The 22,633-nt window shown below is 59.4% G+C and overlaps 7 protein-coding genes across 7 annotated transcripts; 3 read left to right on the top strand and 4 right to left on the bottom strand.

Annotated features, from left to right (window-relative positions):
• Window positions 1-1,697: 1,697 nt before the first annotated feature.
• Window positions 1,698-7,261, top strand: BXZ73DRAFT_101231 (uncharacterized protein; the record flags this gene model as incomplete). Its single annotated transcript, XM_048014835.1, has 9 exons — window positions 1,698-2,045; window positions 2,096-3,077; window positions 3,368-3,540; window positions 3,592-4,120; window positions 4,735-4,988; window positions 5,039-6,011; window positions 6,063-6,251; window positions 6,301-6,470; window positions 6,524-7,261. The coding sequence occupies 9 exons, from the start codon at window positions 1,698-1,700 to the stop codon at window positions 7,259-7,261; spliced, it is 4,356 nt and encodes a 1,451-aa protein (XP_047877967.1).
• Window positions 7,262-8,152: 891 nt separating this feature from the next.
• Window positions 8,153-10,752, top strand: BXZ73DRAFT_77406 (uncharacterized protein; the record flags this gene model as incomplete). Its single annotated transcript, XM_048022659.1, has 5 exons — window positions 8,153-8,398; window positions 8,449-9,422; window positions 9,505-9,671; window positions 9,731-9,900; window positions 10,072-10,752. 5 exons carry the CDS (start codon window positions 8,153-8,155, stop codon window positions 10,750-10,752), a joined length of 2,238 nt encoding a protein of 745 aa, XP_047877966.1.
• Window positions 10,753-11,274: 522 nt separating this feature from the next.
• BXZ73DRAFT_101229 (uncharacterized protein) lies at window positions 11,275-13,743 on the bottom strand (the record flags this gene model as incomplete). The annotated part of the gene is made up of 6 exons (XM_048014834.1): window positions 11,275-11,916; window positions 11,972-12,141; window positions 12,190-12,393; window positions 12,444-12,474; window positions 12,579-13,445; window positions 13,501-13,743. 6 exons carry the CDS (start codon window positions 13,741-13,743, stop codon window positions 11,275-11,277), a joined length of 2,157 nt encoding a protein of 718 aa, XP_047877965.1.
• Window positions 13,744-14,365: 622 nt separating this feature from the next.
• Window positions 14,366-16,491, bottom strand: BXZ73DRAFT_89872 (AGC/Akt protein kinase; the record flags this gene model as incomplete). The annotated part of the gene is made up of 11 exons (XM_048025423.1): window positions 14,366-14,409; window positions 14,466-14,728; window positions 14,764-14,806; window positions 14,860-14,934; window positions 14,985-15,047; window positions 15,092-15,144; window positions 15,208-15,339; window positions 15,393-15,586; window positions 15,646-15,711; window positions 15,771-15,996; window positions 16,067-16,491. 11 exons carry the CDS (start codon window positions 16,489-16,491, stop codon window positions 14,366-14,368), a joined length of 1,584 nt encoding a protein of 527 aa, XP_047877964.1.
• A 697-nt stretch (window positions 16,492-17,188) lies between these two features.
• Window positions 17,189-18,361, bottom strand: BXZ73DRAFT_101227 (uncharacterized protein; the record flags this gene model as incomplete). The annotated part of the gene is made up of 1 exon (XM_048014833.1): window positions 17,189-18,361. The coding sequence occupies one exon, from the start codon at window positions 18,359-18,361 to the stop codon at window positions 17,189-17,191; it is 1,173 nt and encodes a 390-aa protein (XP_047877963.1).
• A 199-nt stretch (window positions 18,362-18,560) lies between these two features.
• Window positions 18,561-20,027, top strand: BXZ73DRAFT_101226 (uncharacterized protein; the record flags this gene model as incomplete). The annotated part of the gene is made up of 6 exons (XM_048014832.1): window positions 18,561-18,683; window positions 18,736-18,776; window positions 18,891-18,913; window positions 18,967-19,115; window positions 19,182-19,812; window positions 19,951-20,027. The coding sequence occupies 6 exons, from the start codon at window positions 18,561-18,563 to the stop codon at window positions 20,025-20,027; spliced, it is 1,044 nt and encodes a 347-aa protein (XP_047877962.1).
• Window positions 20,028-20,560: 533 nt separating this feature from the next.
• BXZ73DRAFT_89869 (uncharacterized protein) lies at window positions 20,561-22,626 on the bottom strand (the record flags this gene model as incomplete). Its single annotated transcript, XM_048025422.1, has 4 exons — window positions 20,561-20,849; window positions 20,959-21,095; window positions 21,154-22,402; window positions 22,541-22,626. 4 exons carry the CDS (start codon window positions 22,624-22,626, stop codon window positions 20,561-20,563), a joined length of 1,761 nt encoding a protein of 586 aa, XP_047877961.1.
• Window positions 22,627-22,633: the final 7 nt, after the last annotated feature.

Below are 22,633 nucleotides of genomic sequence, written 5' to 3'. Positions count from 1 at the left end.
TCCACCCCGACCTCTCTTTTGTCCCCCGTCTTGTATTCAGCTCTTCGGCATTCAACTATTGGCATGGTTTTTTTTACTGTGCCCCCTGCATGTCCTCAGACCAAGTATTTGCGGCCATCATGATCCTCGTCGACGACCTCCCCGTTCTCCTCATCCCGAACCTGGACTGTCTCCTCAAGAGTATATTCAATAAGTTGTCGTCTGATCCATTTCGCCTCAGGAATTATTTCCAGTCATATCCTTTAGGACAAGGCCTATCGCCTTCTCAGCGCGAATGCATCCGGCGGGAGTGGGCTGAAGGATGCCAGTACCACGGACGATCTCTCCGACCCTCTGGTAAGTACCTGTGTGATGCTGATACCGTTACTTATATGTGTATTACACACTGGTGGCTAGAATTCGGTGCTGCCGACAAGATATGACGCATAGGCCTTGTACTCGAACGTCATGCATCTGAGGAAGGTTCACATCTATCGCGACAGCCTGGACGGTTTTGGGACCGTTCGAGCCGCGATGGGGCCCCGGCGCTTTGAATCGGTATGCTACACTGTTCTTGGACGTCTTCTCCGATTCCTCTCTCGACTTCTTCCCATCCAAGCACCCAAGACCTTTGCCCCACCGACTACCTTTTCGGCCACCGGGCAAGACCATGAACCCTGGATGTTTCTGCTCGTTCGACGTGCACACCCGCCCCCCACGCCGGTCGAGGACACTGGGAAGCCTGCGACGCCGCTGGACGGGGAAGATGTCCGTAACTTCAAGAGACCGTACACAACGGCTGCGGACCGATGTAAGAGTGCAAGTGCTCTTCCGACCAAAGAGCGTATCCAGTCCCCAGACCGGCTCGCGCGAGAGAACAAGACGCGAACGGGCTGTTGTTCCCCCCAGTCCCTTCGTCGCCCACTCTCATCGTGACACGCGGGGTTACTTTGGCGACAAGGGGAGCAAGCCTGACATCGCAAAGTTCGCTTCCATCGGTCTGGCGCGCTCGCCATACTTGTCGGCACAAGGGTATTGTTCGTGTTTGGAACCTGGTCAACAACGACTGGCACGACCCCATTCGTACTCAGGACAATCATACAGAGAAGCAGGAGGCGTTCGGATGCGCGGGGGTAAGATGCCCCGTTTCGCCTTCCGGGAGCGGTTTCGGACGGCGATGGACAAGCGCAAGCGGGAGGGGCACGGACTTGAGGAGGTAGCGTGGCGAATAGAGGGGTGGTTTGAATCAGGTGCACGACTCGACTGTGCTCGAGTGCTTATCGACATCGCGTCTGCGTTGGCGTGAGCCGTCCGTAGGTCCTGCGTCCCCTGCCCACCCCTCCCTCCCCATTTTATCTTTACGTAGATATTTTTTCCTGTGTTCTATCCTATATCCTCTTTCTTAACGTTTGTTTGTTCATCCCTTCGCGGCCGCCAGTCGCTTCATATTGCACAACATATATGTAATTTCAATAACGAGGAATGCAAGAGGGACGCCAGTGCTCACGGATATACTATGCAACATGCTTGTAGCGTGGAGAGATAATCATAAGCCGCCTATGCTTATACCGCTCCTTGAACAAGGCCTGACCAGGGGACACTAAAGAGAGAGAGAGAGAGAGAGAGAGAGAGAGTCATCTACGCTATGTATAAAACAGGGCCAGCTCCCTCTCGGATTGGGCGCTCGATTGCCCGGCCCGCCGCGCGTGGTTGCCACGATGATCGATGACTTGAAGCACAACCTGACGAAGTTCTGCACGTCCTGCCAACCATTCGTTGATACCATGTCCGACACCACTACGCCCTGCGTCTATGATGTACCCACACTCCTCTCTTATGCCGACTGCATAGACCCTGAACAGGCGCGACATCGGGCCAGACAACTCCTCAAGCAGAACAAGCAGAGCATTGCTGGACCTATGGACCTCTCCGCATTTATGGACAGGTTCCTTCCTCTTGGCGGAAGGCCTTTTGCAGATGCCTCTTCACAAAGACTGTCCGATCAAGGCGCATTCAATGACGTCCCATTGCGAGCTGAGACGAGCACGGAGATTATCACTCCCTTGGTACGTCTATCATAGTCTCCTTTACTACGTCCTCCTTATCCCTTGAACAGTGTGCAGCTCTCAACGAGAGTGCAGAAGACACATCGCGCTGCCATGGTTTTGTATTCGACGTTGCTGCTACAAGAACCGTTCACCCAGAGAGCTACGGCTACATCTGCTGCTACACGCGATCGAACTCAGAAACTGTCAAAGCTGTGGACGCGTCGTCGCGCACCGACTTCGGGTACGCCGAATTATTCATTGGCGTTTCCCCCGACCCCTTGTGCGACTCCTTCAACGACCCTCCATCGGATCTTGTGGACCGTTCCACGCACGAATTCCTTTCACGCCCGTCTACTCCGGAGAGGCAGAAGTACATCGACGATCTCTTAGGCCAGCACATGTCCTACGTCTCGGAGATTTTTGAGCGCCAGCCCCGCATATTCCTCTTTTCGCTCGCAGTGCACGGCTCCCTCGCGCGGATGTTTTTCTGGGACCGTTCGGCATGCATCGTCTCCGAGACGTTCGACATACGCGCGCGCGCAGACATCCTCTGCGAGTTCCTCTGGCGGTTCTCCGACCGTGGCGACACGGGACGCGGTCACGATGTCACGATCCAGTGCGCACTGCCGAGGGAGGAGCGGCTTTTCCGACGGGCAATTCGCGAGCACGCTGCGACGCAACTCGGCGAAGGGGAGGACCTGAAGGCGGAGTTGGATCGTCACTACGTGCCAGGGAAGGTCTATGCGACCGAGGTCCTCTACTCAGGGACCATCGCGTGCGAAGACAACACGCTGCGGTATGTCTTCTCGCGGCCAGTCGCATCCTCGAACACGCTAGCGCATTCTGGGACGCGGGGGTTCTGGGCGTTTGACGTGCTGAAGTGGACGGTCGTGTTCCTCAAGGATACCTGGCGGGACCTCGCGCTGGAGAGCGAGGGCGCTGTCCTGACGCGTCTGCGAGACCTTCAGATTCGCAACGTATCTGTCCTTGCTTGGCACGGAGACGTTTCATGGTTTGCGGAGCACCCAAAATCTCTCTGCGTGCTCAACAGTAAGGGTGAAGTTGCCTTCTGGTGTATACGAGAGCTCAGTGCAGACAGATAACCAACTGCAAACCACGATAGGAAGCAACTTCACTTCTTACCCATGGAGATGTCAAGTGGATGGTGTTCGGGCTCCCCTTCGTCAGCGTCGGCATTATCGTCTGGTTCTGATGGATGCTGGAAGACCCCTCAGCACAGTACGTGGAACGTGGGAGTTACTTCACGGTAGCCTCGATGTCTTCACGGGTGAGTTTTGCACTCGTTTCTGTATGGGACAGGTACTCACCGACTCGCGTAGCCATGCGAAACGTGCTGCAAAAGGATTCTCGCATTCATCGTGACATTAGCATCGACAACATCGTGTTAGTCAAAGAACCTGACGACCACGTGCGTAGAGGATACCTCATCGACTGGACAAGTTCATGTACCTTGGACGAAGAATACGGCGAAGCTAAAGTGACTGGACGGGCGGTGAGTGATCGTCCTTTCCTAGCTTGCACTCCAGTCTGAGGCCTGGTGCAGGGAGCGTGGCAATTCACGTCCCTTCGTCTCCTCAAATCGGTAGAGCCAAACGAACAAAGACATCTCTTCGAGGACGACATGGAATCCCTCCTCTGGGTCGTCTTCTATAGCGCGCTCATGTGGCAACCACACAACTACTCCGACATCACCCTTCGAGACGTGATGCGCGATTTGTTCGATGCGCGGGTATGGTCGCCCGCCGGTAAAGCCTGGCTTGGTGGACATTCCAAGGAGCTGTATTTGCGCTCGCGTGGAGGAATGCCGGCTCTCAAGTTTGATAGCGAATCTCTTCAAAAATGGATGGACATGATGGTGGCATACCGCTCCCCGCTCCGCTCTGACGCCTCGAAGTTCAAGTTCAAATGGCCAGACCACGCCTTCATCCACAAGTTCTGGACCAAGTTCGTCGACACCAACGTTTTGGAGACCGCGAACCGGGTGGAACATGTGCCCGCGGACGACTCTGTCAAAGACGACCAGACCGAGTTGGGCGCCGCGTCGGATCAAGGGAGGAGTTCGCAATTCTCAAGTTCGTCCGCCCAGAAACGGGGCGCCTCTCCCGAGCCTAGTTCGACTGGCGAAGGATCGGGTGCGATGCTGGAGCCCCCAGAGAGGAAACGGAGGCGCTCTTCGCCATCGGCAACCCGGAGGCTGTCGTCGAGGTCGTCGCCGCCTGTGCTACGACGCAGGGGGAGTATCCGAGAGCGGCAAGGCACGATGCAGGATCGCCAGCTGGACACGCAACTGGGGACGAGGAGCAGCGTTCGGCGCGCTGCCTCTGCACTTGGCACTGGAAGGAAACGGGAAAGGAAGCCGTCATCGCAAAAGTAGCCGGAGCGGTTGCTCGTACTAGTGTAATGAGGAATTTAGTGCTGCTACATCTCGTCTTTCTATTGGCTGCAGTGCTCCAATAGAGACACACTTTCATGTGCGGGACTATCCTACAGTGTGTGTGCGGTGACGGGGGTCCGGGCCTGATGTGGACGCCCGCCTCGGACTCGGACAGCCTGAGTTGCTTTATCCTATCCTTGGTCGCGACCATCCACCTCACTATTGTTCTCCGTCTTGTATTCATCTCTTCAACTTTCGACTCTCAACATGGAGTTGTACTACGCCTCCTACATCTGGCCAGCATGCACTCAGTCTCCTCTGAGAACACCATGATCCCCGTCTACGACATCCCCGTCTTCCTGGGCCCCGAGACCAGACCATCCGCTCAAGAGCATGTCAAAAACTGCAGGAACACTGTAGTCGGACCAATGCCACCATTCAAGTTCCTGGACACCTTTCTTTCCATTTCCAGCTCAAAGGGCACCTCATGTCACCTCCCGAGTACGGACGCGTTCAATGGCGTGCCTCGGGTCGCCTCCACAGCAGACGAGATCTCAGGTGCTCTGGTAAGTGACCGCGTGATATCATAGTTCGTTGTTTAAACTCTGTACTGCAGGTCGCTACCTTAAACCATAGTACAGCGGACGTCTCTAGATGTCCCGGCTTTGTGTTCCAGTCTGCTCGGACTCCGCCCTGGAATCTGAAGAAGGCCCACGTCTGTTGCTTCAGCCCAGACGGTTTCGAAGCCGTACGAGATGCGATGGACTCCCCGCGCGTCGAATACGGGTACGCCGAGCTATTCCTCGATATCTCCCCCGAACCCTCTCTCGACTACTTCGAAGATCCCCTTCCCAAAGACACCCCAAACCGCTCGGTGCACGAGCTACTCTCTCAGTCGCCGAACAATTCTGGGCAAATCGAAGAACTATTTGGTCAACATATCGAGTACGTGGTCGAAGTCTTCACTCGCCAATCCCGCGCCTTCGTCTTCACGGTCGCCATGCACGGTTCAAGCACCCGCTTCCTCCGCTGGGACCGCTCAGGATGCGTGGTCTCCGAGTCATTCGACATCCGCACCCACCCCGAGCTCCTTTGTGACTTCCTCTGGCGGTTCTCGCAAGCTACCCCCGCCGGACGGGGACACGACACCTCGGTGAAGCACGCGGCGCCGCCGGATGAGAAGACGTTCCGCGACGCTATTCGAGCATACGCAGCAACCCAACTTTTTCCCGGCGAAGACCTCGAGGGCGAAGTAGAGCGACATTACGCCCCGAGACGGGTGTATGAAGTGCAGCTCCTGTCACGCGACGGGCATACGCGAGAGGACAAGCCGCGGAAGATGCTGTTTTCCCGCCCCGTCGCTTCGTCGTGCACCCTTGCTGGCCATGGGACGCGCGGGTATTGGGCAGTACTCGCGCATGAAGATGGGATGAAGGAGGTCGTCTTCCTGAAAGATACTTGGCGCAGAAGCGAGGGCGGGGTCGCTGTGGAAGGGGAAGTCCTGCGGGAGCTGAGGCACCGGAGTGTGCAGTTCGCTCCGGTCATGAAGTTACATGGCGACGTCTCGTATCCCGAGGGGACATCACCAGGTGAGTGCATGTGCTCTCCCCAGTCCGTCCCAATATCTGAGGCGTCCTTAGGCAACGACGCAGTGCAAAAGTCCGTGAACATGGTGGAATATCCCGATTGGGCGGCTCGGGTGAACGGCCGAAGAAGAAAACTGCGGCAAAGGACACATTATCGGTTGGTCATGGGACCCGCCGGGCGACCTTTCGATACTCAACGTAGTGCGGAGGAGTTATTGCACTCGTGCTATGACGTGTTCACCGGTACGTCTGTCACAGCGCTCTTCCCGAAGCTTTTGTTGATTAGTCTCAGCAATGAAGATGGCGTTGGAGACGGGGAACCTCCTTCACTGCGACATCAGCACAGGGAATATCGTCCTCGTCAAAGAACCCGACAGCGATATCCGAAAGGGTTACCTGATTGACTGGGGCTTGTCGGTCAAGGCGAACGAGGACAATGAAGCGTTGAGCAGTGGTCGAAGAGTGCGTTCTTCTCTATCTCTTACCTTGACGGCTCTCAATGGGATATCATATAGGGTACGCGGTGGTTCATGTCGCGGCGCATACTCCAAATGCCCTCCTCCGACATACTACATACATTCGAAGACGACATGGAGTCTCTGCTCTATGTTGTGCTCTACAGTGCATTGGTTCTGCACTCGTCCGACTTGACTGATCGTCAACGGGAACGGCGCCTACAGATATTCACGCAAAAATCAGTGAATACAGATGGCGAACATTATGGCGGTCTTGGCAAGATGGAGAATGCCATGAATCGCAAGTACACTCGTGGCGTCCGATTCGACAGCCCTGCCCTTGGTGAGTGGCTGGATACCATGATGGCCTATCACTCTCCTCTACCGGAGCACGGCGACAAACACAATAACAAATGGAACGTCAAGGCGATCGACGGGTTCTGGAAGGATTTCTTAGAGCCTCGCGCACTTGCAACATCCACCCGTCGCCCTACGAAGCCGCGGATCGGCCACCACGCCGAGGCGAAGCGCGGCCGCAAGGACCAGGCATTGGCAACGGGAAAACGCAAACGTGCATCTTCGCCGGACCCTTTGCCCGTCAATAAGAAAAGCCGAGTGAAGTCGAACGAACTCGCGCCTCCGACGCTGCGTCGCAGCGCCCGGCTCAAGGAGTACGAGGAGAAGGCCAAGTCGCGAATTCCGCCCATAGTCATTCCGGCGCCGACGGATATCAGGAGGAATGGGGGCATGATGGATGGCTCCTCGAGGCTGGCACGGAGACGACGTCGACATATTTAACATGGACTTGATATCTGTCCTCGATTTACAATGGATTCTGTTACCTTCTTTCGGGGGCCCCGCCCGACGGCGTCGATTTCGTCGGTAGTACTGAAGTTGAACGGCAGCGAAAGTTACAACTCGAACATCAAAGACATCGAACGGAGCGACGCTGGGTTTACGGCGCACCATGTGGCCCGGCCCGAAATTCCGGCCCGGGGCGGAGTCCGTGTCCTGGATTTGAGAACGAATGTCGCATCCAGTTTTTGTGAGCTCTCTACTCGTTCCCGCCCCACCACCATACAGACCGCAGACCTCGAGTCGTTCATTCAGCTATTTGCTTTATCTACCTGGTTCGCTCACCGACTTCCATCCGCCTGGCCCTACTACCACCGCCGCTACAATGCGTCTACAACACACCTACTCCGTTCAATTTTGCGCGGAAAATATGGATGTCGATAACGTTACATCCGGAGCCGTGGAACATGGAACATGGAACCCGCAACCCGCATGAGGCCGTGGTTAACAGGTCCGATGCCACCGTCCCAGTTCAGGTTTGAGGCAGAGCCCTTTCCGATAGCTTCGAACCACACCCTTTCCCATACTCTCTGGATTAACCTATGTAGATATGACCCACTTTCCCTTCTATTATTTCTGTTGAAGCGGCGAATACATGCGCACATTTTGACCGGATGATGTGGGCCGGGCCGGAAGGGAAGCGAGTGGCTGGGGTCCGAGCAAGATAGCGGATGCTTGGACGGCCAGAGCTCAAACTCTACCTGGACCGTGTTGTCTGTGCCACTCTCCAATTGTTCCTCGTCTTGTATTCTGCTGTCCTCATCAACCTACCACCATGCACTTCTCTCCATGCCCGTACTCACCCGCACACACCTGTCTACATCCGCCACCGCCATGACCGTCTACAACCTCCCCTTCCCCCTCAACGCCGACATGACGCTCGGAGCTTCCACAACGGAGCATGTTGAGAGCTGCAAGAGCACCACAGTTGGCCCGATGCCACCCTTGGATTTTCTCGACCGGTTCCTCCCTGTCAGAGGCACCCCGAAGGACCACTCTATGCATCGTCTGCCCAGCACGGACGCGTTCAAGAGTGTGCCTCGGGTTGCCGCCACTGCCGAAGGCATCTCTTCACCACTTGTGGGTAGATGTGTTCTTCGCCCTCTTTGTCTTGTTGATTTGTCTCGAAGATCGCCGCTCTGAATGAGTGCACGCCCGACAAGTTTCGATGCCCTGGCTTTGTGTTCGACTCTACGGCCACTCGCTCCCCTCCCGACCACCCGAACCCGCATATATGCTGCTATAAGCCCCACAATCTGGATGCTGCGAAGAGGTCCCAGTACTACGATCTCGCATACGCCGAGTTCTTCATCAACGTATCCCCCGATCCCTTATTGGACTTCTTTGACGATCCTCTGGACACGGCAGACCGTGCCACCCACGAACTGCTCTCTCGGTTTTCGAAGAAAAGTTCGCAAGCACTCGTGGAGGAACACTTCGGTCAGCACCTCGTGTACGTCGTCGAGGTCCTCTCCCGCCAGTCCCGCAACTTTCTCTTCACTGTCGACATGCACGGCTCCATGGCTCGCTTCCTCCGCTGGGACCGCTCGGGGTGTGTGGTCTCCGAGTCGTTCGACGTATGTGCCGATCCCGAATATCTCTGCGATTTCCTGTGGCGTTTCTCGAAAACCAACGACGCCGGTCGCGGGCACGACCCGTCGGTGGAGCATGCAACGCCAGTGGAGGAAAGAGCCTTCCGCAACGCCGTTCGCGCATACGCGAGGACCCAACTTAGCCCCGACGAAGACCTGGAACAGGAAGTGCGTCTGCACTATGCTCCAGGGCGGGTGTTCGCAGTTCAGATCCTGTCCCAGGGCAAGACCGCACGCGAGGAGAACTGGCGAAGGTTCTTGTTCTCCCGCCCGGTCGCGTCGCCGGGTGCGCTGCTTCGGAACGCCACGCGTGGCTATTGGGCCGTCGATGCGTCAACGGGCAGGTGTTCTTCCTCAAAGACGGCTGGCGCTACAGCGGAGGCGAGTTCGAGCTGGAGGGAGAGGTCCTGCTGGGTTGCACCAGGCTGGCGTGCGGAATGTACCGACCTTGGAATGGCACGGAGACGTGTCGTGCTTGGAACACCCGTCGAGCTCGCGTCGGCCGCTGCACTGTGAGTTATTTGTGCGTCGACCGTCTCGGTTCGAAGTGTCTGAACGATTTGCAGGGAGCGAGGTACAAACGACGTTCTGCAGTGTTGATGCAAGCAATCGCCCAGATTGGGCTTGTCTCGTCAATGGTCAGATCGCCAAGCTGTGGTGTAGAAAACATTATCGGTTGGTACTAAGCACGGTCGGACGGTCGTTCACGACTCTGCGGGATACAAAGGAGTTACTGCACTCGTGTTATGACGCATTTATCGGTACGTCTATAAAAAACATGACCTCGTTTCCTTCGGCTAACCACCGCCTGATATCGTAGCTATGCGAGACGCATTCAAGAAGAACAGACGCCTGCACCGGGATATCAGCATTGGAAATATAGTTCTCGTGCAGGAGCCTGACAGTGAGGTCCGGAAAGGATACCTCATCGACTGGGAAACGTCATCCAAGGTTGACTCAAAGGGCAACGCGACGCAACGCGGCCGAGCAGTGAGTTGCTTATTCCCTTGTCCTCTGAAATGCTCAACGGGAGAAATCATAGGGCACGTGGTGGTACTCGTCGATCCGCTTCCTCCAGAAGCTTTCTCCCACCCCAAAAACGCCTTCAGGACGACATGGAGTCTTTGCTCTACGTCGTGCTCTACAGCGCCTGAATGGCAGCCGCACAACCTCACCGTGGCCGAGCTTACAAAGCGTTGGAAGATATTCTCCCACAAAGATTACGCACCTAACGGCAAGGCCTACGGCGGTGTATACAAGCTCGAGAACGCCAAGAGCCGCAAGCACACTCGCGACATTGTGTTCGGCAGCCCTGCTCTCAGCGAATGGCTGGACACCATGATGGCGTTCCATTCCCCTCTGAAGACGCACGGCGACGAGTTCAGGGGGAAGTGGACGGGCTGGGAGGTCGAGAAGTTCTGGAAGCGGTTCCTGCGCACCCACACGCTCGAGACGTCGAACCGCCCACGCCACTCCTCCAAAAGACTAGAGAGCGCGTCGAAGAGCTCGAAGATCCCGTCTGCGCACGCCTCGCAGGCGCAGACGGGACGCGAGGCCACGGTGCAACGCGGCCCGCGGGACGAATTACCGTCGTCAGCGACGCCGAAGCGTGGACGCCTTCCTTCTCCTGACCCGCGGCCCGCTCAGAAGAAGCGACGGGTGGGGGCGACCGAGCCGGCTGCCCCGGTGCCGCGTCGCAGCGCCCGGATCCTGGGATCTCAGGAGCAGGCAAACCCGCGTCTTCCGCCCATCGTCATCCCGTCGCCGACGGACATCAGGAGAAGCAAAGCCGCGCCTGTGCTCGATGGCTCACGGCCGCGGGGGCGACGTCGAAGTCCGTGATTTGCGCCCTCGGTCGGGGCCTGTCTGCTGTTCTTATTGTTATCTATGGACTGCTGTACCCTGGTTCGCGTTGGTTCACGACGATAGACGTCTTTGCGATCAGAATAGTGCGCTGCGAAGTATCGGTTCATATACTTGCGGGTGACTTCAAACCATCTCCTCGTCGGCTGGCACCTCGGGCTGTGTTTTGGGTTTCAATTTTTTGTTCCTCGACGGATCTGCATCGCAAAAGTGATTATGTTTGGATTTCGGGCGCGAAGGGAAATTGACACGAGAGCATTGTGCATAAGACGGCAAAGCGACAACACATACAACAGGTAAATACAGCGGAGACGACATGCGAGACGGATGCGACAGACACAGCGACGACAAAACCAACTACACACTGACCCGAGAGCATAGAGCGACAAAACATAGAAAGCAACGCACAGCACATTCACCCCTCCCTCACTTATACCCGACGCACCTGACGGCGCTGGGATTTGGTCCGCAAGCGACCTGGGACGACTGGGCCCAAGAACTCTACTTCTTTGCGCCTCGTCCTCCTCCTCGGCGCCAATTCCGGGACTGGCGTAGGAGAACGCGAATTGAAGGGAGAGGGATATACCGACGGCGATGGCGAGGGCGACGGGGGCGAGGGCGGGGCGAGGCAAAGGAGGAAAGCTCGCGCGAGCTCGACACCCAGCCTTCGCCCATAGGAGGGCGGCTCGCCGACGTCCACGGTGCCAACGGCGCGGTGGGCGAGGCCACGGCCCGGAACTCGTGCTCCGTCCGGTTGGCGGGTTCGAGGTCGCGGGTGGCGAGGAAGTCGGTCCAGAAGTCGTCGACCGCCTGGCCGTCGCCCGTCCACTTGTCCCTGAGCTCGGCGCCGTGGGTGGGGAGAGGGGCGTGGAAGGCCATCATGGTGTCCAGCCACTCCCTGACCGCGTCGCTGTCGAACCGGACGCCCGCCGCGGCGTCGCGTGCGGCGGTGGCCAGGTTGCTTTTGTAGAACACATTCCACCTTTCCCGGGGCGCGCCCTGGGGTAAATCATGCGGCTGCCACCGCAAAGCGGCGTGGAGAACCACGTAAAGCAAAGACTCCATGTCGTCCTGTAAGACGTGGGGATAGCCTTGAACCAGCAGGCGGATGGAGAGGCGCTTTGCCATGAACCACGCCGTACCCTGCCACGGTGTCCGCTCGGAATCAGCCGGTGTGGTGAGAAAGAAGTCGACTTACCACCGATTTGGACTTCTCCGCGCGCCCATCCGCGCGCACCCTGCTCGACAGCTCCCAATCGATGAGATATCCCCGTCGCGTTTCACTGTCAGGCTCCTGCACCAGGACGATATTGCCTGTGCTGATATCACGATGCAGGCGGCGATCTCTCGCAAGGGCGTCTCTCATCGCTGTCAAGATCCGTGAGCACTGAGCTAGTAACACAAGGAAGCACGCACCAGTAAACACATCGTGGCAAGCATGCAACAGCTCTTTCGTGCCTCGCTGAGTGCTGAAAGGCCGTCCGACGGTCCCCAACACGAGCCGGTAATGCCGTCGTGCTTGCGGTGCGATTTTCAATTCTTGGCTGTCAATGGGCGCGCATGCCCATGACGGCCGGTGACGGCCAAGGAGCTCGTCGGTGCGTGTCGACTGCACTTCGTCTATTGTGGGCGGTGAGAAAGGAGAGGACAGTGAACGCGCAGGCACTTACTTGCCAGATAGACCGGCGGATGCTGATACGCCTGGGACGGCACGTCCCCATGCCACACGACGGAGGGCACGAAGCGCACCCCGCGCAGCCTTAGGGCCGCTATGGTGTGCCCTTCGACCTCCTCGTCCGGCCGACGTTCCGCCAGGTGTCCTTGAGAAACGCGACTTCGCTCGTCGCCGCGTCCACGGCCCAGCAACCGCGCGTGCCGTGCCCGAGCAGCGCGAGGGACGACGCGACAGGCCGGGAGAAGAGGAACCGTCGCGTGTGCTCGTCGGAAGCCGGATGGTCTTGGTGCAAGACTCGGGCGGCGAATACCTGGCCCGGGGCGTAATGCTGCTCGACGGCCTCCTCCAAGTCCTCTCCGGGGTCGAGCTGTGTGAGGATGTGTAGGCGGACGGCGTCCCGGAAGCGCACCTCTTCCCATGGAAGCGCGTATTCCACCGTGGTGTCGTGGCCGCGACCGGCGTCGGAGGTCTGGGAGAACCGCCAGAGGAAGTCGCAGAGGACGTTCGGGCGGGCGCGCACGTCGAAGGCCTCGGAGACGACGCACCCGGAGCGGTCCCAGCGGAGGAGCCGCGCGCACGAGCCATGGATGGCAACGGTGAAGAGGAAGGTGCGCGACTGCCGGGCGAGGACCTCGACGACGTGCGCGATGTGCTGGCCGAAGAGGTCTTCCACGTGCTCGTGCCTCCGTTGGCCGGTGAACACGTGGTGGTAGCTTCGCAGGCTGTAGTTGGATCTCCGGACGTCCGGCGGGGGGTTGTTGAAGAAGTCACGGAGGGGGTCGGGGGAGACGTCGATGAAGAGTTCGGCGTACCCGAGATCAATGCGCGAGGCTTTGTCGGCGGCCTGGACGATCTCCAGATTGGGCTCCTTGTAGCAGCATATATGCGGCTTCATGTATCTGCGCCTGTCTGGATGCGCAATCCGCGCCGCGGTGATGTCGAACACGAAACCTGGACAGCGTGGGCCTCCCTCTGTGCGTTGATTCAACGCCGCGGCCTGTCACATCAACTCAGCATGTCTAAGTTGCGCAGCGTGTATGAGGGTAACTTACCAGGGGCTCGTAGATCTCTGCGACACTGTCGGCCATGTCCGGTACGTGTGTGAAGGCGTCATTGCTGGGGAGGAGGTGGTTCGGGATCGAGAAGGCAGGCTGAGGAAGGAAACGGTTCAGAAATCTGGCGGGCGGCATCGGCCCGACCATGGCGTCGATGGTTGCGAGCACGTGGCCTTGAGGCGCTTTCCTCGGGCCGTCCACGGCATCGTAGGACACAGGAAGGTTGTAGACGGAGGTCATCTCAGGGAGGGGGGTATGGAGAGTAGTTCTGAGTCTCGAGAGAGCAATGCGTGCGCAAGATATAATCGCGTCTGTTAGCGGATCGATCTCGGGCTGGAGTCTGAACATTCCCACCTTGCACACAAGGAGAAGCCGTCGAGCGCGACGCTGCCCACGCCCTTGTGTCCCTGTGGACCCATCACCCGCCCTTGAGACTTCTGGCGCCCTCATCCTTGTCCTTGCACATTGGGCGTGCACATTGGGCGTGCCGAGCTGTCGGGAACCACACGACGGCGGACAATAGCAATATAGTATATGTTGGTTTTACTTCTGAACGACTGGCAGCGTGCTAGGCACGCGAGTAAATATACGGATGGAGCGAATGAGTGAACGAGCACAGCGATTAGCGGGAGCTGTACGTGTAAGGAGTGTATATGTAGGACCGCCGGGCGAAAACAGGAGCCGGGGCGAGCGTATCAGTAGCAGTATCAATACGGGCAACATTGTTTGTGGACAGCGAGAGACCCTTCCTCCAGGTAGATGATAGTGTAAGGATGAATGTGATGAGCGGAGAGTGGAGCATGATGACGAGGGACGAGGGCGAGGATTCCGAAATCCGAGGACGATGGCAAGAGAATGCAGTTTATGTCGGGCTCATGGGCATCCCAGTGCCGTCGTACGAGAAGCCTACGACGATCGTGTCAGTAACTGGCTCGCTGCACCACTGTGCACACACCACTCACCCGCAAACTGCGCCTGCACGGTTTGGGAGAGCTGCGAGCCCTCGACGACGCTGTCCATCGGCGCCTCCGTGGTGAAGACGGTGTCGAAGTTGGACACGTCGACGGGAGACGAGACACTGGGTTTGAACGGCGGCTGGATCTTCTTCTGAACGAGCTTCTGGAAGTCGATGTGGTTCGCAAAGAACGGATGCGACTTGATCTCCTCTGCACCGTTGACGCCCAGGCGCTGCGTCGGGTCGCGGGTGAGCAATCCAGTGAGGATGCTGCGGGCCTCCGCGCCGATGTCATCGCCGAAGACAGCGGGTCATGAAGAATCTTCTGGTACATCGTGTCCGTGTTCTCTGCACGATGATCTGAGCATTGACGGTCAACGCGACGCAGACGCAATACTTACCATCGTAGAAGGGAGGAAGACCCGAGAGCATCTCGTACAGGAGCACACCGAGGGTCCACCAGTCGATGGTCTTGTCTGCGGGGACGTAAGTCGTAATTTCTCGTCTCCCGCTGGAGGGAACTCACTGTAGCCCTGGCCGCAGAGAATCTCGGGAGCGAGGTATTCAGGCGTGCCGCAGAAGTGTTCGTCTTGTCCGAATCCTTCATGTTCAGCTTGCACAGGCCGAAATCACACAGCGCGATGTGACCGGTGTAGTCAAGCAGGATGTTCTCAGGCTTGAGGTCGCTGGTGTAGATCTCGCATCATCAGTCAAACTGAGTGAGCGGATTTAGACGACTCCGCACTGACCGGTAGACGACATCAAGTTCATGGAGGTGCTCCAACGCCAGAAGCAGCTCCGCGCTGTAGAACCGAGACCGAACCTCGTTGAACCGCTGCTCGCGCTGTAGGTGGTGGAAGAGCTCTCCGCCGTTGACGAAGCTGCAACTATAGTCAGCATGCAACGCGACCTTCTAAGTCAGATGGCGACGCACGCGAGAACGAGGTAAAGCTTTTGTTCCGACTGGAAGCTGAACTTGAGAGGAACGATGAACGGGTTGTTGACGCGAGCGAGGACCAGGCGCTCTGCGAGGGTATGTGTGATCTCGCCACGCTGAACGATGTACTGCTTGCGGATAGTCTTGAGCGCGTAGATACGCGACGTGTCCCGCTTCCGCACTTGCATGACCTGGGGCACGCATGAGTCCCACAGAGCGCGAAGCGCATGCAAAAGGCGAGGCGACGCACCTTGCCGAAGCTCCCCTTCCCGATCACGGTGGTGAGCTCGAAGTCATCGATGGTCAGCGATTGGCCCTGGAGAGCGCTACATGAGCCCTGCGGAACACGCGAGAGTCTGCAGAGGGCGTGCTCACCAAGCTTGGCCTGAACGAGACCCCGATCTGGATGCGACCGCCGGAGCCGCCAACGAGATCATACCATTGGTCCTGTCCCGCGGGGTCGTCGAAATCAGGCATGAAACGGGAGCCGCCCATGAAGATATCGTTGCCCATGTCGTCTGCGACACCATCGCCGCCGCGCTTGGGTTCCTCGGTACGGAGGTAGCATTGGATGGAGATCTCGGAGTGCCGTGACACATCGCTGTGCGGGATCGGCGCATTCAGCATCCGCTCATGGGACGGCGTACTGCCAAAACGTGGACTGGACTTACAAGGTGGTCTCGTACATGTACAGCGGCTTGCCAAGGTCACCACCGAGCGGGGTGATGAGGACCTGGTTGACCTCGAACTCCATGACGAGGTAGGGAAGCCACCAGCACTGGGTGCGTTGGACGCTGTCACGGTTGCTGCGACGGTTGGCGAGCCGGTGCTGGGTGACACTCGAGGGCGAGACGGAGGCAGCGACCTTGGCCTGCTGGGAGGTGAGCGCGGCCTGGACGGCGGGCGGGACGGCAGCACCACCAGGGACAGAGAGATCCTCCGCCCAGAGGACGCGGATGGTGAGGAGACCGGGCTGGGGCTTTCCATCCGGGTTCCCGGGTGTGGGCGTCGTGGAACGAGCGTCCATGGCCATGTCCTGGATGGAGAGGCCATTCGCGGGGGACTTGCTCTTGCTCTTGCCGAGCTTCCAAGACATCGTGGGCGGGTGGGCGGAGAGCGGGGAGGGGATGGGGCGGCGGGGTATCGGCGGGATGCAAAGCCTGCTTTGCACACGGAGGGTGGGCAGAAGGAGGAGATGGAGAACCCCGTCCTGCCTCCGCCGTCTTGAGATGGCCTCTGGGCGCCACTGCGAAGGCCCCGGCCCGGCACGCGAACATTGGGCTGCCTCCGATGAGTCCGACGCCCTGCGAACCGTCTCCGTCGAGACTAAGACTGCCAAAAGTCAAACAAAACTGCACGCTCCGTCGGGATGCATCCGGCGACAGACAGATCGATATACTTTGATACACACAAAATACAGCAACTACAGACACGAGATCGCCTGTTCCCGCCGACATATGCTTCGGTCGGGCCTCCACGGAGGAGATGTAGCGACGGATACATTCGGTTGGCAAGCCGCATGCATCATGAATGGACGGCGTCCGCTTCCACCAGCATGGGGCGCGTTGGCGATGGATGGACGTAAATCCAATGCTACCCGGCGTAACCTGGCTACGACCTGACGCAACCCAGTGCTCGCAACGGCAGCGAGTGAGCGGAAGTGACGACGGCATTAAGGTCGAACTCCGCACACACACAACCATCCGTTGTCGCCACGGGAGAAGATGTCGGGGGAGGGTGTGTGTTGGATGGCGTTTGACGGCGTTCTAGGCCTGGGACACAAACGCGACTGGCTAGTCCGCATTTAGGTCCGAGAGCAGTCTCTTACGGACCTCCGCTTCGGCTTTCGCAACGCGAGCGAATGCCTTGGTGCCGCGACCTAGTACTGCTTTGCGCATCCGGACCGCCTCGTTAGCCTTGATGTGGGCAACAAGAGCGGCCTGGTTGTGGGTCACCCGCTTCTTCGACTCCTTGAATGGCCCGACCTGCTTCGCCTTCAGACCGATTCCGAGCCGATCGGATTTGAGCACCGTGGCGATGGGTGTGAGCAGCGCGGTGGGGTTATGCGATGTCCCGGCGTTCGCGGGAGGCAGACCGTCGGGCACCGCCTCAGCTTCCTCCTCTTCCTCTGACTCGGAGAGGGTGAGATCGACGACCTCGATACGGCGCACCTCACGAATCTCGTCGTCGTCGTCGACCGCAATCTCCTGCTCTTCGGTCTTGGTGGCGAGCTCTCGGTCGTCCAAGATGCTCCTGGCCGGCCGCTTCTCCCGTGCCTTCTGCCTGGGTGTGCGTCTCGCGGCGCCGGCACCGAGAGCCTCGCCTTCGCTCCACCCGCCACGCTGCAGCATGGCGAAGCCTTTGTTCGACGGGCCGATGTGGAGGAAGACTGGTGGAACAAAGGGCTGTTCTGTACGCTCAGGCGGCGGCTCCCGGGAGAGTATGTCGGCAAGAGTGGGGGCAGGGGTCGATCGCGAAGAGGAAGGCTTCGAGCTGATGGGATTGCTAATGAACCAATTGTTCTTGTCCCTGGGAGGCTTCACAGAGATGGAGGTAGATGATGAGGATGAGACAGTTGGGGCAGGGAGAGTAGGGGTGGCGCTGGCAGATGGGCCTGGTGATAATCTGGGAGATGATTGGGTTGTGGGAGCGAGAGAGCCTGAGGGTGTATTGGATGCGCGGGTCAAGGACTTGTACCAACTGCTCACTTGCGAAGAGGCTTTGGGTTCCTCCGCGCAAGGAAGAGAGGAGGAAGCGCTGCCCATCATGTTGTTCACCTCGTCATAGGAAACGACCGCAGGCACGAATGTGAGGGCGTTCTTGACCCGACGACTGGCCCCGAAGGTGGATTCCGTAAGCCAAGGGTCTCCCTCGTCCTCCTCAGCGAGATCAGCAACAGCCTCTTCATCCTCTTTTCTCTGAGGCGGATCATAGTGCGAGTAGATGTAGTGAGTTACAGTCGCCATGAAGATGTGTAGGTCGAGGTCCGAGTCGAAGAGTGTGCTTCTCGCTAAGCGCGCTCACATATGCAGATCACGTGCGGCACACCGCGGCCGACGCAGCGGGAGTGTGGCAACTTGCGACCCTCACCATCTCCGCTCACCTCCTCCGCCGCAACTTTTGTCACCTCTGCTTCTTGGCGCAGCTATTCGACCCGGCTACACTATGGACTCACCTGGCGACCCCGATATTCTTCGTGTCTGGACTCTACTTTCAGAGGTCTCCGAGCAACTGAGCCACAACCGGTCCACCGCCGTCAATGTGCATTCACTTTCCGATGGCTCCAAGGTCTGCGCATGTGCTTCTGTAGGAACGGGCGAAGTGTTGATGTTGCTGCTAGGCGCAAGCGATCCATTCGCAGACGGGCTTTGTCCTACGCCGGTAAGCCTGCTTTATCCGTCAAAGACACGCATGTACGACGCTGCGTTGTCCAAACGAGCCTCTCGCACACCTTGCATCAGCGACCCCAGAGCATACATGCTGATTTCGAGACAGATTCAACACGGACAAGCCGAAAGGTACCTATGTCGTTGCCCGCATCACCCCGCATGACCGAACCCCGCGCCCACAGAGGTGTACGACGCCGAGCTGGAGCGGATGAACAACGCGATGTCCGCCGAGAACCTCGCCCTCCTCAACGACAACCGGCAGCTCAGCGCCCTCATCCGCGAGTACGAGCAGACCCTCGAGAACGTGATGGCCACGTTCCGCACGCGGGCGGTGCGTCCCCATGCCCCATTCCGCCGGCCCTGCACTCATGCCGGGCCCCTTTCCCTTTCCCTGTAGCACGAGGTGCAGCAGCGCGAGCTCGCGCTCATGCGGCACTACGAGCGCATCCTCATCCAGCACGAGACGGAGGCGGTCGAGGAGTCGCTGCGGGTGAGCAACGCGCGCTCGGAGAGCCTCGCCCGCGCGGGGCGCATGCTCCGCGCGGTCATGCGCCGCATGCACGGCGAGGACGTCGCCGCGTACGAGGCGTACGTCGCGCACCAGAACGCGATCGCGAACGAGAAGCGCCGGGAGGCGTCCGCTGCGAGCGCCGGGGTGCGCTCGCGGCAGACGAGCGCGGATGAGCACGCGGTGGACGTGGGCGAGGGTCGGGTGGAGGAGGCAGAGGCGGAGCGAGCGGAGGAAGCGGAGAAGGGGGAGGACGTCGAACTCGACCTCGACCGGGTGCTGGAGGAGGAAGACGACCTGGAGAAACGGCTCGCCGCGGCGGACTGGGCCCTTGAGCGGGAGATTGAGCTCGCTCGGCTCGAGCGTGAGCATGAAGAGCTCATCGCGCTCGCCAATGGCCTCCTCCAGCCCCTACCCACACAAACTCCAGAGCCCGCTGCTCCTGCGGCGCCCGCTCCAGCCCCGGTCCCAGTCCCGGCTTCGGCCCCTCCTCAGGAACCTGACCATCCGACGATCGAAGGTGACGGAGAGGGAGAGGGAGAGGGCGAAGGAGAGGGCGAGGGCCAGAGCGAGGGCGAGGACACACCGAGAGCGAGGCGAGGGACACGGCGACGGCGAGCCCGACGAGCACGGTGCGTTCTCGACGATCCCCCGGCAGCGGTTGCTGGTGGCCCGCGCGGCTCGGTGGGTCCGTTCGGAACGTACAAGCAGTCGCCGGGCGCGCGCATCGGCTAGCCCTGTCTGGCCGTTCGTGCTGCTGGCGAGTGCTCCGCGGCGTCGACAGAGATGCTTAGATTGTGGCCGGGGTGCCTGGCCGCTGCATCGTGTCCGCCCATGTGTTTGTCTATCCCCGCTCGATGCCCTTCTGCCGCCCCAGCTCTCGCGCCTCGTGGGCGCAGGGACACCGCGCGACACGATGTAGACGTCCGCGTGCCGGTGCACGCCGCGTTCTGCGGCAGGTTTCATTGGAGGGTGTAAAAAAGTATTGATACATGATGTATGTAGGGCGGACGGTGGGTATAGCCGCATGGACTGTTCTCGAACAAAACGAAACGAAACGAGACGAGCACCGCGCGATAGCAATAGCCCAGATAAATACACGCTTCATTAACTTACATTCGGCCGCTGCTCAGCGGCCGCGCGTTCCGCTTCCTTCCGGGGGGTCGTGGGGGTCTGGAGGTGCCAGGGGATGCTGAGTGGCGATGTTGAGACCGGGTTTCCAGGGCGTGCGCTAGGGGGAGAAGGGGGCGCCTCGCAGCGCGATCGGGTCATGGCAGGGACGGCTCGCCCCAGACGCTCTTGACTGTCTCGCACTTCACGTCGGCAACGTACATCCGCAGCCACTGCACCATCTCTTTGCTCACTTGGTGGCAGCGGGTAAGGTCGACGGAGGCGAGGCGCACCGGGCGCCCGTACACGAGCGACGCCGACGAAAGCGCCGGCACGGACGGCTGCCGCGAGAGGATGCGGGCCGTCTCGGCGAACGAGGACGCGGACGAGGTGGCGGAGGAAGCGGAGGAGGCGGACATCGCGGCGCGGTGCGCGGGCGCGCTTGCGCTGGAGTGCGACATGAGCTGCGCCGCGACGGCGGCCGCGGAGGCGGAGGAGGTCGTTGAGGGAACGACGGTTGGGGGTGGGCTGGTGTGGGAGCGGCTGGCGGGGGAACGCTCGGGCGTGTGGGGGCAGGCGGGACTCGACTATCGCGCGGAGGGTTTCCCAGTCGAGGGAGGTGCAGCCTTCGACTGAGAGGACCGTCAACTTCGGGCAGACCCACATTTGCGACACGGGCGGCGTGGCAAGGTTCTGTGGAAGGCGGAGATGAGCCTGGACACCATGCAGTGGACGGCCGCATGTCACTTACCCGCATGAGGTTGGACGTGACGTCTTCAACGTCCACGAGCTCAAGGGAGGTCAACGCCGGGAGTCGCGCGAGAAGCCGGGCAAATTTGAGCTCGCTAAAGTAGCAAGACTCAATCCGGAGATGCTTGAGTGAGAGGATGGTGAGAGACTGCCTGCGAAGCGCCTCGAGCATGGGGGACACGTTGTCTAGGTAGCACAGTTCGACGTGCTCTAGTGCGGGGAACGAGAGCAGACCGAGAACGATGCGCGTGCGCACATTGCCGGAATAGTAGAACGAGGCCTTGCGGAGCTTCGGGAGGTGGATCTGGCGGGTATCCGATACGCGAGCAAGAGCGTAGTCGTCCTGATCCGGGGCCTCGTGCGCATGAGAATCACAACCGTCCGGGTCCACATCGGACATATTCCGCAGGACGAACTCTTCCAGATGCGGACATGCGCGCAAGGTTTGCAAGACGACATCAACAGAGGGCGAGAAGCCGTTCCAATATCCGCCTAGCTTGAGCACGCGCAGGTTGCTCAGCAGCGCGATGTCCCACCCGAAGTTGAAGGAGGTAAAGGAGGATGCCCGTAGCCGTGGAGTCGCGCGCTCAAATATGGGGAGGGGCGGTTTGGAGTAGTGGTCTTCCTGCATGGAGTGAGCGACGCGGATAGAGAGGACTTCGAGTTGCGGCGCTTGATCCTTGCATCTGCTGAGCGCAGCGTGGGCTTGGGGGCGGCTTGGAACGATGAGATGGAACGCCTTCCACCTCCAAATCGCGGGTCGTACGAGGTCGATTGCCGTAACGATGCTCTCCGTGGACACGGTCCCATGCTCCATACGCGGACTGAAGTCGAGACAGACGTACAGAGGGGCTGTTCGTGACCGGTCGAGCTTCAGGATGGCCCTATCCGTGGACTGGTGCGTGCCCATCAGGACGCGGGTCCAGAGCATAGGGGAGTCGATCGCCACATCCCGCCAATACCGGCATACGAGCATGAGGTTGGAAAGCGTGATGGAATCTTCGTCGTCACCGTCGACCACCGCAATGGAGAAAATGGAGGCGAGGAGATCGTGGGGAACGCGCTGGACGGGAGACTGCATACGGACCGCCTGTTCCAAACGCGACTCCAGAAGATCCCGCTCGTCGAGCAGCTTCGCCATCTTGGACTCTAAGCTGTGAATCGCTTCCCTTAAGTGGGGGATCGACAGGTTTGCGGTTGATCTCCGGGGGCTCGACCATACAGCGGGTGGCGGCGGTGGGCGTGAATAACTGGGTCCAGCGGTAAGGGCAGGGTAGGGAGGCTGTGGTGGGGCATGGATCTCTGGAGGGCGACGGAAGGGCGCAGGCAGGGTCTTGTCGTAAGCGGCGGCCATAAGCGTCGCAGGGTCGCAGTACTGAGGGTCGTACGGTGGTGGCTCGGAGACTTCGGAGGTCCAGGACATCGTCGTCGGCGCGCGTAGCTGGCGAGGCGGCTCGAGAGTCGCGTAGGCCATGGCAGAA

Source organism: Epithele typhae (assembly GCF_022376455.1).
Source record: "Epithele typhae strain CBS 203.58 chromosome Unknown BXZ73scaffold_23, whole genome shotgun sequence".
Classification (NCBI taxonomy): Eukaryota; Fungi; Basidiomycota; class Agaricomycetes; order Polyporales; family Epitheliaceae; genus Epithele; species Epithele typhae.
Note: the sequence above shows the minus strand (reverse complement) of the source record. Positions and strands in the feature narration are given on the sequence as shown.